Genomic DNA, 13,448 nt, shown 5'->3' with positions numbered 1-13,448 from the left:
TCCTTTCCAGATCCTTCTAATTCATCTTTCATAGAACCAGAATTATCTTTCCAAAGTTTAATCACTTCTACATCAAAACAATAGGAAGACTGACATAATCTTCTTATAATATTTAAATTCTTTAACTTTAAATACAAAATCCTTCATAATCTGAACCCCCCTTCTCCATAATCCTTTCAACAAGACCCTATGAAACCAAAGCAACTAGGAATTGCCCAGCATCCAGATACGTAGCTCCTGGCTCTGGTCTATTTCCAAGTTCCCCTATATTTGTTATGATGCTGTGTGAATCTGGACAGGTGAGTTTATCCTAGGTTTACTTGTTAGCACATAGTAAATGAAACTGTAATTCTGATTATGAAATTCACAGTGGTGTCCAATGACCATCATCTCTCAAGTGAAGACAGCAAATCGCACTAGAAGGGTGACGGGCAGCATATGTCATCAGGATCACCTCAATCTTGGTCAATGTTTGAAACATCTAAAAATGAGCATGCATTTCATGTGCCTGCACTGTTTGTACAGGAATATGTCGAAGAAGGCAGAGCCAGCCTTTACAAGTCTGTGGTTTCCAACAGCTGCAAGGAGATGTCTTGTTACTCAGAATTTCCATTCCCAGAAGATTATCCAAACTACATTCCAAATTCTCTACTCCTGGAATATCTCGGAATGTATGCAAACTGGTTCGACCTTCTGAAATGCATTCAATTCAAGGTAAGACACCAAACATCAGTAAGTAGTCAGAAAATATTTTGTTTGCCTATTTTTTATGATCTCTCTGTAGCCTAGCTTTGAGCTCCACAGATGAGAAAATAAATCGGCAAGACCAATGACACTGGGCTGAAGTCCTTTTCTCCTTGTACTTAACCCTACCCCAAGTAAATCTCTAGTTGCAAGTGGTTACTTTGTATAAGGATTCCCATGCATAAAATTTTTATTTGCAATATTTATATCCTTAGGGGCCTAAAAAATGTCAAACCACATTTTCAGCTTGGGCCAATTACCTGCATATAGGGACACCGAGAGCTCCCTCTGGTCCCTGAGGACTCTGTCCTTTGATGAGAATGGATGTGCGAAATGGCCCATGCACAAGAGAATCTCACGATTTGAAGGACCTCTTTTCTCAATATCCTTGGGAATAGAAAAATCTTTGACTATTGTTCTTCTGATAGGCCCTACCCATATTCTCTCCCATTCTGGAGAACAGAGACAGGAGGAAGGTAGAAGGACAAGGGTAAATCAATATATCCTCTTTCTATTCCTTTTTTTCCCTTCCTCTCCAAAACACGAATGAGAATCCATGTTTTCTCCTTCTCCTGTCTCCCTCCCTATCAGAGATGGGCGTGTTGGTATTCATAAGAAATCACAGAGAAAGTGCCATGAATGGAAAGATCGATCACAACAAGTAGCAAATAAGATTTATATCTGCATCCTTAAAAGGACTCCTGATTAAGACGAAATCACTATCTCAAAGAGGCAGCTCCACCTCCATGTTCACTGTGGCATTACTTACAAAGGCCGAGACGCGGAAACCACCTAAGAAGCACTGATGGATGAGGGGATAAGGAGAATGCGGTGTACATGCGTACAATGGAATATTTTTCAGCCATTAAAAAAAGGAAATCCTGCCATTTGTAACAACACGAATGGACCTCGAAGGCATTTTGCTAAGTGAAATTAGTCAGATGGACAAAGACAAATATTATATGATCTGACTTAAATATGGCATCGAAAAGACCGAACTCACAGAAAGAGAGAATAGATCAGTGGTTGCTAGGGGTAGCCCAATTTGACTTCTAGGGTTACGTTTATCTTTAGTGTGTGCTCCAGCATGTTTGAATGTCAACTGGCACATCAGCCAGCAAGCCTTTATTGGAACCTTGACAACCATGAATCATGACATCTGTGCTCCTTTTTTCAGACTGAAGTCTGCAGTGTAACAAAGCGCCCAGATTTTACCGTCACCGGCCAATGGGAGGTCGTCACCCTGCGTGAAGGGAAGCAAGAGTCCACCATCTTTGACGCTGTCATGGTCTGCACTGGTTTTCTGACTGACCCACATCTGCCACTGGACTCCTTTCCAGGTACAGGATTTTCTACAACGAACCTTAATGTGTCTCATGGGAGCCATACTGATTGGTGTGAGACTGAATTCCTATGGTTCTTCCATTATACAGTTAAAGTTGTGAGGTAACAGGGCTTTTTTCCTTAACCAGCCACTTTCTGGCCAGTTTTTGGCTTTCATATGTTCCAAACAACCTATGAGTCCCAAAGAGTAGGGTGAATAACTAACAAGCAGTTTTATGCTTCACTGAGGTTCAATGTCCCTCCTTGAGCAACCGAAGCACTCAGAAAGTCTTTCAAGACACGGGACACTTAGACAGGTTAGTGTCCTAAACACGTTGACATAGTTGAGTTAGATGCCACAAAGGTCCATCAGTGAATAAAGGAAAAAGCAACTTGATGTTTTTTGGTTTTTTTATGTAAGTCACAGCAATTAACTAGATCAGAGGTGTGTGGCACAGAGTCACTAGTCAACAGGGAGATAAGTCTTGGGAGGTAAGTTAAGATGTCTTTGGGTCTCAGTTTCTCTGTCTTTTGCAAACATGATTCATGTAAATCTATATCAACTATCAATTGGATTACAATTCAGAGGAAATAGAGAATGTAATGGTTTGGTTTATTTCATCTGTAGTAAAGGATTCAAAAAGTTAAAACTTTAGGAAATGTTTCTCTAGATATGACCTGTGGTGATCCCAAAGCTTATCTTCCAATAAACTCAAGTACTTCCGATGGTCTCCGGTCTGCCCTCAAAGGTTACTCAAATTGGGTCAAGTTGAGGTAAAGCGTATCCTGAAAACTGCCCTAGAATGGAATCGCTGAAGGAAAGCATCGAGTTAGGTCTTCATCCCAGTGCAGGAAACCCTTCTCCAACACCCGGGAGCTCAGCTACCTCTGCTTGAGCATGTCCAACAGTGAACTCTCACCACCCACAACACAACCCAATCCTTCATCCGCCATCGCCCACGGAGAAAACTCCTGGGCAGCAAGCTACTCCAAACTCCCAGGAAGGAGTGCCTGGTACAGGGTCACTCCAAGAATCCAGAAAGTTCCATGGCATAGAGAGCACATTGCATTTATTTAGCACCTATAATATATTGCATGAGATACTAAGAATATAGAGGGGGATAAGACACCATGTAGCCTGCATGGGAGGATGGGGTTTTACAGAAGTCCAGTGGAGGAATCACAGTCTATGTATAACCTGAGTCTATGGTTACACTCATTTTACAACAAGCTCATGTACCTCCGGTGGTCCTGGATCTACCCCCCAGGTATCACTCAAGTCAGGTCAGATTAAGACAAAGCATACTCTGAAAGTGACTGAGCTAATGTACTTGGTTTGAGGAGGATGAGCTTGGGACCCAGGAGATACAGATTTCAGGCTATACAATTAATAAGCTAAATAATCTTGGGCCTCCCACTTAAACTTTCTAAGCCTTTGGTTTTTCAACAATAAGTTGAGGGGCTATTTTTCCTTGCTTGTGAAAAGCTCTATAAAAACCAAATATTAACATATAAGATAGTACTGTCCCTTGATTCCTATCAACCTTTAAACAGCTATGACTTTTCTTAATAGGTCTTTATACCATAATATTTCAATTTCATAGTTAATCATTAAGCAAATAAAACTAGAGGCCTATCTAGTGAAATAGTCACTCACTAATTTCCTATCTTATAAAGTCATGTACCCATAGTTTAGGTTTTCTTTAAAATGAGCATGCTATCACAAACAACCCAAATCATCTGCCAAAAGGACGTTATTAACCGAACCATACTTATGTTTCATTCACTGACCCTGTGAATTATCTATTTGACTTCTTATTTTTTCTATAGGTATAAATACCTTTAAGGCGCAGTACTTTCATAGCCAACAGTATAAGCATCCAGATATATTTAAGGACAAGAGAGTTCTTGTGATCGGACTGGGGAATTCTGGCACAGACATTGCCGTGGAGGCCAGCCACGTAGCAAAGAAGGTGCCATTCTTTTTTTAACATACATATATATAAAGTTTTCTTTTTTTTTTTTCAGTTTTAAATGGTTTCTGATTTCCATTATGATTGCTTTTTAACCTAATAATTTTAAAAGTTTTTTTTCAATTACAGTTGACATTCAATATCATGTTAGTTTCAGGTGCACAGCATAGTGATTAGACATTTTTGTAACTTATAAGGTGATCCCCTTCCAATAAGCCTAGTACCCACCTGACACTATACAGAGTAATTACAATATTATTGACTCTATTTCCTATGCCATACTTTGCATCCCATGACTATTTTGTAACTGCCAAGAAGGTACCACTTTTGATGGTATTTAATGAAAGGCTTTACCATAAGATACAAACCTCAGGCAAACAGTGTTGGACACCATTTTAAATGATGAGAGGAATAAAAATGTCTAAAATGCATATGTAAACAGATTTTCTAAATGTTTATAAATTTTGCTGTAAATTCTGGGTGTCATCATTCCTCTAAAACCTACTTCTCAGACTTCCTATTTTTGTTTTTTCCCAGTCATCCAGTGAGAGCTCCCGGAGACATCAGTCTCTTATCCAATTCCACGGATCAGAAAACGCTAATCTCCTCCTTGCTAAGCTCTCCCATTTGCTCCCTCCTTTCCCTGTTAATTGCCACCACCTCCAGCAGAGCCAAATCACCTCAGACTAAGGCTGTTGCATTGTCCTCCTAGTAATAATTGTAGAAAAGGCCAATACGTATTGGGGCTTATTCTGTGCCAAGTGCTTCATAAATGCTTTACTGCATTGCCTCAACTAATTGTCAGGACAAGCCACCAAAGCAGGTGCTATTAGTGCCCTGACTACAGAAGAAGAAACTGGGTTTTAGAGAAGTTAAGGAACCTGCCTAGGGTCATACCACTAGCAGGGGAGAGAGCCAGTATTCAGATTCAGGTCCCTTTAATTCAAAGCCTCCATCTCTAATTCTACCCTGCATCCCACCCCCAGTCCATCCTCCCCCACATGACAATCCATCCTACATCCCAACCACCAACAAAGAAATCCTCTGAAATCTGCTCTCATTATGGCATTCTCATGTTGAAAAAAACCTTCTAAAATCTCCCCTTACCTAAATAAATAAATAAATAAATAATAAACTACAGATGGATTAGCTCTGCATTATAAGGTTCTCCATAGTCTGCTCCAAATCTAATTTTATCCCTCACTACTTTCCTGCCCGATCATCATCTGTGGCCTGACAGGTGTACTCAGAGCCCTTTCCAACCTCTGTGCCTCTGTTTCCCCCTTTGCTCACACCACACTTTCCCTTCTACAATTTTTATTACAATTTCCATGTACATTCTCAGCTATCTACCCCCAACATGAAGGGATCTCTCCCTAGTAAGAATTTATGTAATCATCATTTACACTCCTCAGTTGGCCCTTTTTAAGTTTTAATATTCCTAATTACCTTTTACAGTATATATTTTATTTCCAATTATGCTACAAACTCATTGAGAACCATTCCCCCAACAACTACATATTAGTTGCTGAATGTTGTGCCAGGCACTGAGGATACACTAGAGGACAAACCAACAAACACAAGATTCCCACTATTGTAAAGCCTGTAGTCCTGGGGAAGACAGATATCAAGTAAATAAGTATAAATAACCAGATCAATAATCGCAAGAGTGAAAAGTGACCATCATTTCTATATCGACACTGAAACTTCTCTCAGCGTAGATTATAATTCATAACTCCCAAAATGTCCTATCTGATTCTGCATTGCAGCACAGAGACTGATTCAGTGCAAATACCTCTGATGTCAAAATCACTGATATGCTCGTAGTTCTGGCCTCACACTTCTTGTATTGCATATACTCTTTTGTAAGGCCGAACAAAATAGACAACAAAAACACTGTCACCAGCTCAGGTCACCACGCCCCAGCGTGGGGGCGGGGCAAGGGAACACCATCTGTTCAATCAGTTTGCAAAGTAAAGATCAATTGACTAAATTTTTTGAGTTTTAAATAGTTGTACAGGCAACTTCTACCAAAACAATTATTAGCTTAGCAAACTCAGTCAGTTGGTAAACGCAAATTGTCGATCTGTACAAAAAAATAAAAATCTGCCGAAATGAATTGTATTCACAAATTTTTCTGTCAGTTCAAACAATGATTTCTGTTGAAAACCTCTGTAGACAACTTTCAGTTGCTGCCATTCCCTGTTCTTATTGCCCACAATTATCAGTGTACAAAGTAGGAACCACCTGTTCATTGTCTTTTGACAAGAGACTCTAAGCTCCCTGTGGCTGGCCATTATCTCGGTCACTGGTGTCTAGCACTGAGGCTGGCAGATAACAAGTGCTCAGTAATATGTCCTAAAGCATTTTAACACTTAGGACATTCGAACCAGTATCTCAGAAGGATAACTCTAAAATAGGAGCCAGAGGAGCCAAAACTGTCTTGTCAGGAATGTATTTGGAGCATAGCAGACTTTTTGGTGTCATTTAATTTGCAGAACTTCTCAAATCTTTGACAAGGCCAGCCCTGATCACCGCATGAGACCGAGTGATGTCTTTGGTTTCTTCCAGGTGTTCCTGAGCACCACTGGGGGGTCATAGGTGATAAGTCGCCTCTCTGACTCGGGTTTCCCGTGGGACATGGTTTTCATGACTCGATTCTATATCATGTGCATAAACGCTCTCCCAACTCCCATTGTGGCTTGACATATGAACAGCTGGTTCAATCATGCAAATTATGGCTTAGTACCAGAAGACAGGTAAATATGAGGTATCCTGTTGTATCTGCTGAAGGCTATGAGGAAGAGGTAGCCTCAGTCCTTCCGGTGGCAAATGCGAACCCAGCCCTAACACGACATGACTGAAACGAAGGAAAACTTCATATAAACTTATTTGAAATCATGTATTCCATCTTGCCAACAACTTTTATAGTGACTATTATTATAATCTCTCTTTTATTGTGGGTAAACTGAGGCTTAGCAAAGTGCAGTCACTTGCCTAAGCTCACTTAGTAATAAGTAAGCTCTGTGACCTTGGCAAGTTTCAGCTGCAACAATCAAAAGAATGGTTTGTCTGAGTCTTCAGACAAAAGAAACACACTCGTCTCATTTCAATGGGTAAGAAAAAATCAACTCTTATAGTTGCCCTTCACCATCTTTCTGAATGCAGTGCCTTCTCGACCTGGCCAAGATGGCCTTGATTTCAGTCTGTCCTCACAGTTACAACTTCTGACTTATCCCGTGAACAAGAATTAATGGTTTTACTGCCTTATTCATTAAGTTTGCACAGTGAGGGTCCATTATCAGTGTGACACCACAGCCTGGAGATGCCCTCTGTTCTCCAGACTTCACTCTGGACCAGCAGGGACCAGGTGATACCCAAGGCGCCACCAATGGCACGCAGCCCCCTTCCCACTCCGAATGCATCTTCCTTCTCCTCGCTCCCTTCCTCCTTCCTGTATCTACCTTCCTCTCCCCGGCTCTCCCTTTCCCTCTATTTGTCTCCATCTGTTCCTTCCCTTCTCTTACCTGCCCTCTCCTACCTGCTACCTCCAAGCCTCTGGGGGGCTTTGACAGTTCGCCAGAGCTCTTTCTACCACAGCTTTATCAAGCCTGCAGGGCAGCTCACGGGACTATAAAGCATTTAATAAGGAGCCTGAGGAATGATACTTCTTTCTCTCTCATATGCAGTAAATCTCTACGGTCTCCAGAGTTCTTGCACACGTACTATTTTACGTGCGCTTCATCCTACCCAACAAGCTCAGGATGGCCAGTCTCTGAATCCCTAAACGACAGGTGAGCAAAACAAAGCCCAGAGGGACCAAATGACCTCCTCACGTGCCCAAGCTCTGTGAAACGCATGCAGCGCTCCTCCCGCTCAGGACCCTGTCGCCACCGCCCCCGAAAGGCTCGACTTATTTAAAATCACCCCACAAAGCGTTCGTCGGCGATTCCCAAGGCATGGCCAGAAAACGGTCGTTCCGCCCTCGTCCCTCGCAGCACCTGCCCCGGCTCCGACAGCAGCCGCGCCGGTCCCGGCTGCCTGCGCGGCCCTTCCGCTTTCGGGTCCCTCCAAAGTGACCGTGAGGGCCGAGGGCTGACATCTGGCACGGGGACCAGGACAGGGCGCTCAGACCCCGTCTCCTCGGGCTCCCAAACGCTAGTAAAAGGTGAGCGCGCGGCGTCCCCTTTCCGGGCCACCCGCGAGTCCCGCCCACAGAGGCGCCGGCTCCCAAGACCCGCACCTGGGAAGACCTGCGGCTGCAAACAGCCCCGCCCTGGAGCGCGGTCCCGCCGGCGACACGGCCGGGCGCTGCGTGGACGGCGCGGGACAGCGCGCTGGACAGGGCAGCGGCCACATGGGAAAGGCCGGACACCGGCCGCTGCAGGGGCCGCGCGCCGCTCTCGGTCCCCTCCGCCTCCGCGGGGCGGTGGGAGCCCTGCGCGGATGCTGGCCTACCTGCAGGACGCGCACCGCGGGTCCCAGGCCCCGGCCCGAAGCCGTGCGCCTCGACCAACGAGAGCGGCGCGGAGCTGCAGGCGATCCCGTGGCGCGGCTGTTCCCGCCACAGGCCAGTGCGCATGCGCTCCCAGGACGCACGGAGCCGCAAGCGACCCCGTGGCGCGGCTGTTCCCGCCACAGGCCAGTGCGCATGCGCGCTCCCCAGGACGCACGGAGCCGCAGGCGACCCCGTGGTGCGCGGATGCTGGCCTACCTGCAGGACGCGCACCGCGGGTCCCAGGCCCCGGCCCGAAGCCGTGCGCCTCGACCAAGGAAAGCGGCGCGGAGCTGCAGGCGTTCCCGTGGCGCGGCTGTTCCCGCCACAGGCCAGTGCGCATGCGCTCCCAGGACGCTCGGCGCCGCAAGCGACCCCGTGGCGCGGCTGTTCCCGCCACAGGCCAGTGCGCATGCGCGCTCCCCCAGGCCACCGAGGCGCCCCACCCCCACCCACACTTCCTGCAAGGACTGAGGGGGATGCAGAGGAGGCGGGGAAAGGGCCAGAGCCCTCGGGCCAGGATGCCGCTGTGAGCGCCATTCTGTCCTTCTCCCTGCTCGGGGCCTGCAGGGTCTCTGCTGCCGACCTTTGGCCTACCTGTAGTCACCTCAGGGCGTCCCCTGCTACATCACCGGAAGCTTTTTGCCTCAACAACGGGGAGAAAGCAGGAGCAGCAGGGCACCTGGTCCCCCACCTGGGGCGCCCCCCACAGGGTAGGCGGGTGCCCCCTCCCAGCCTTCGGCACCTGCTCACCTCCTGCCGGGTGGTGCCCGGGCACGCAGCCTACACAGGTACCGCTTCTACTTAAGGCCAGTCTTCCAAGATGGAGAGAGACAGCTGTTTTCTCTAACTCATATAAACGAACTAGGAAGTCAAACAAAATGAAAAGACAGAGGACTAGCTCGTAAATAAAGAGTCAAGAAAAATTCTTGGGGGTGGGAAAAAACCCTAAGGCAACAGAAATAAGTAATTTGCTGGGTAAAGAATTCACAGGACCCTGCATAAGGATGTTCAAGACCTTGAGAGTGGACTAGAGGAACTCAGGGAGAATGGGAACAAAGAAAGTATAAGAAGGAATCAAGCAGACGTGAAATGAAAAGTAACTGAAATTAAAAACACGTTAGAAGGAATCAACAACCAATTAGCTAACACAGGAGTGTGGATCAGTAAGCTGGAACCGAGCAGTGGACATCAACCAGTCAGAACAGCCAAAAGAAAACAGAATTTTTAAAAAGGATAGTTTATAAGGGACCTCTGGGATAATACCAAATGTGCCAACGCACCCATTATAGGGATCCCAGAAGGATTAAAAAAAAAAAGGAACAGAAAGCTCAGGCTCCACAACCATGATGTCTCAATGTAGGTTCATCAATTCATCAATTGCAACAAATGCACCACACTGGAGGGGCCCTCCACAATGGGAGGTGCTGCGTGTGTGTGTGTGTGTGTGTGTGTGTGTGTGTGTGTGTGTGTGTGAAGGGGCAGGAAATATATGCTAAATCTCTGTACTTTCAATTTAATTTTGCTGTTAACCTAAAGCTGCAATAAGAGCTAAAGTCTATTCAAAAAAAAAAAAATTTTAAGCTCAGAAAGGAAAAAAAAAAGACTGGCACCTCCTGCCTAGCCAGAGTCCCCAAATAAAGAAGGGAGGAAGAGAACAGAGGGTTGGCTGCGTTTTCACTGGCAGATCTCTCTTGTGTTTTTGTTTAGGACGCATCTGAAAGAATTTGTGGTAAATGACAATCTCCCAGGCTATATCCTCACCGGAAAAGTGCTCATCAAGCCAAGTGTGGAGGAGGTAAAGGAAAACTCCGTCCTGTTTAACAGCATCCCAAAGGAAGAGCCCATTGACATCATCGTCTTCACCACTGGATACAACTTTGCTTTCCCATTCCTGGATGAGACGGTGGTGAAAGTTGAAGACAGCCAGGCCTCCTTGTACAAATACATCTTCCCTGCCCATCTGCAAAAGCCAACTCTGGCTGTGATTGGCTTCATCAAACCCTTGAGCTCCATAATACCTATGGTAGAAGTGCAAGCTCGGTGGGCTGTTCGTGTACTGAAAGGTAAGAGCATGGGCAGGTGCGATCAGTTGGCCATGTTATTTTGGATACTGGAAACTCTGAGACCCTCCCTGGCTCCTTTCCAAAACAACGGAATCTTTAAGAGCAGGGTTCATTCTATTGTTCCCAGAATTACATTATCATAATGAATATATGCTATTACCACCACAAAAGATAAATCAGGGGTCAAAAATATAAGCTGTGCCTACCTGTTATTTTTACTGCTGGCTCAATTAATATTTAAAAGCTCAATCAATAGAATGACATAATTCCGGCAAACCGGTTGTAAGGTTCTGTCATATCAAGTAAGTCATAAGATGACCAGATGCTTATCTTTTCAGCTGGCAGTCCACGTAGGCTGCTGACATATTTGCTAGAAGAACAGACGAGTAGCTGAGTACTAGAAATAAAAGGTGACCAGCAATAAAGCATCTTTAACCACTAAGGAAGCACCTCAAGTTAAATTGCATTTTTTGTTTGTTTTATAGGTGTAAATAAGTTACCACCATCAAGTGTCATGATAGAGGAAGTTAATGCAAGAAAAGAAAACAAGCCCAGTGGGTAAGTTAACTTCTCATGCATCCTTTTTGAATCATAACTGAAACTGGAAAAAACAATAGCAAAGAGAGGTAAAAGTCACATTGGAGAAAAAAGAAGCACCTAAGACTTAGAGGGGAAAAAAACAAAAACAAAAAACTAGGAGACTGTTTATGGAGAAAGGAGGGAAAGGGAAATTGGGAAGTTTTAATGTCCCCAAATCATTACTTTAGACCGTGGTCATCCAGCAGCACATGGAGTTTGGAGTCTAAACCAAATGGAATTAACCCTCCTCCTCCACGCACACTATTCCATACCTTATCCATAATCAGCAGACGAACAGGTGTGTTTACCCACTCGGACACCACAAGGGTCTGCCACTCATTCCTTCCACAAACCTGTATTCAGCTCTACTGATTTTTTCAGACACTAGAGCAAGAGTCGGCAAACAAGGGGCTGTGGCTTTTACATTTTTAAGTAGCTGTGGGGAAAACGAGAAGAAAAAGAAGATTATTTTGTGATGTGTAAAAAATATATGAAATTCAAATCCCAGTGGCCTAAAGTTTTATTAGAACACAGCCACACTCATTCATTTATATGTCGTCTGTGGCTGCTCTCCAGTTACAACTGCAGAGTTGAGTAGTTGAGACAGAGACCATAATGTGGTCCTCGAAGCCTAAAGCATTTACCCCCGGCCCACCCTTTGCAGAATAAGTTTGCTGACCCCTTGTGCTTCTCTTATGCTCTACTCTTTGGCTGCCATTCAAGAGCCAGGGATAATGGAAGGGGGCTGGCCAGTGAAGGAGTCGGGGCCCATCACTCTCACTCCTAATCCAACTAAAACATCTCTGGTTTTATCTGTTTTATTGTTTATCTGTTTGAGGCTTTGATACAAATTTTGCCTTAAAAAATAAAAGGTTTCTAAGGACCAAAAAGAAGTTTTAGAATCATTGAATTGAAGGAATTTATCACTTCTCTCATTCATATATCCTTCCAAACTTCAAGTGTTGATCTTTCCTCTCGCTACGTCCCAAAACCACAAAAGAATTTTAGGCGTCTCTTCTTCATCCTCAGCCTGGAATATGATTCGATCGCCATTATAGCATTGTAGTATAATGTGGATAGTGAATTAAAACTACACACTGTAAAAGCTTTTTTTCACATAGGTCAATCATTGATTTTAAGGACTAATATCTGCATTATAGGGAATTCCACCCGATCGATTTTTGTGTTGTTTTATATTATAAAAATATAACAATAATTGAGTTTTAGAAAGATGTAGGAATCACAAAATTATGTGAAATATATTTTTTCCTAGAGATTGCTGATCATTTCACAAAAGAACTAAAGTAATATGAGAGGCGTTGAGGGTGTTTGGTGCATTGTATGCATAGACTATCTTTTCAGGGGACTCATCTCATATTTAAATGATACAGTGAGACTGGTAGGCAGATCTGGGTGTGGAGGGAAGACTGCAGAAACCATTCCCAATTTCGCAGCGTTCTTGTGTACTTGTGGCACTTTTACTTGTTCTAAAGTTATCATTTTTTTATCTTTTTGTCTCCCTCTTTATGCCCAATCTTCCTTTTATAAAGGTTTGGCTTATATAACTGCACAGCTTTAGGGGTAGCTTATATCACATACGTAGATGAACTTCTGACCTATACCAATGCAAAACCCAACCTGTTCTCCATGCTTCTGACGGATCCGCGCCTGGCTTTCACCGTCTTCTTTGGCCCATGCACATCATACCAGTTCCGGCTGACTGGCCCAGGGAAATGGGAAGGAGCCAGAAATGTCATCTTGACCCAGTGGGACCGATCACTCAAGGTCACCAAAACTCGAATTGTGCAAGAATCCCCATCTCCCTTTGCAAGCTTGCTTAAACTCTTTAGCTCTCTGGCTTTACTTGGGGCCATTTTCCCGATTTTTCTATAAATAAAAGATGACCTAAATGACTTGTCAGATGCTCAGAGTAGATTCCCCTGCCTGCCTTCAAATCTCTGCCAAACGCTAGGAATGGTAGCTGAGTTTCTTGCTATAAAAAGCTCTTTTTTCAGGGGGTAAGTGGAACTACACAATTTAACAAATAAAAGAACTCAGACAAGGAAGTGTCAGTCAATTTGTCCAAAGCAACGGAGCTAATTGGTGGCTAAGTCCGGACACACGCCTCCAGGACACACCCAGGACTCTGGACGCCTCCATCTAAGCCTGTTGGTTGCCAATGTTCACATGACTCCAACAGTCTTAATAGTGATGTCACAGAAGTCGTATCACAAGGATCTTACTCCGTGAAAGGCACCCGTGCGCCTC

The 13,448-nt window shown here is 44.5% G+C and overlaps 1 protein-coding gene across 1 annotated transcript; it reads left to right on the top strand.

Moving 5' to 3' along the window:
* The first annotated feature begins 278 nt into the window (after nucleotides 1-278).
* On the top strand, nucleotides 279-13,448 carry FMO1 (flavin containing dimethylaniline monoxygenase 1). The gene is given in 8 exon segments (XM_016147133.2): nucleotides 279-299; nucleotides 526-714; nucleotides 1,922-2,084; nucleotides 3,898-4,040; nucleotides 6,612-6,799; nucleotides 10,246-10,601; nucleotides 11,087-11,159; nucleotides 12,731-13,448. Coding segments are annotated over 8 exon segments (1,476 nt in total). The 3' UTR covers nucleotides 13,074-13,448.

This window comes from Rousettus aegyptiacus, unplaced genomic scaffold (genome assembly GCF_014176215.1).
Source record: "Rousettus aegyptiacus isolate mRouAeg1 unplaced genomic scaffold, mRouAeg1.p scaffold_m13_p_17, whole genome shotgun sequence".
Classification (NCBI taxonomy): domain Eukaryota; kingdom Metazoa; phylum Chordata; class Mammalia; order Chiroptera; family Pteropodidae; genus Rousettus; species Rousettus aegyptiacus.
Note: the sequence above shows the minus strand (reverse complement) of the source record. Positions and strands in the feature narration are given on the sequence as shown.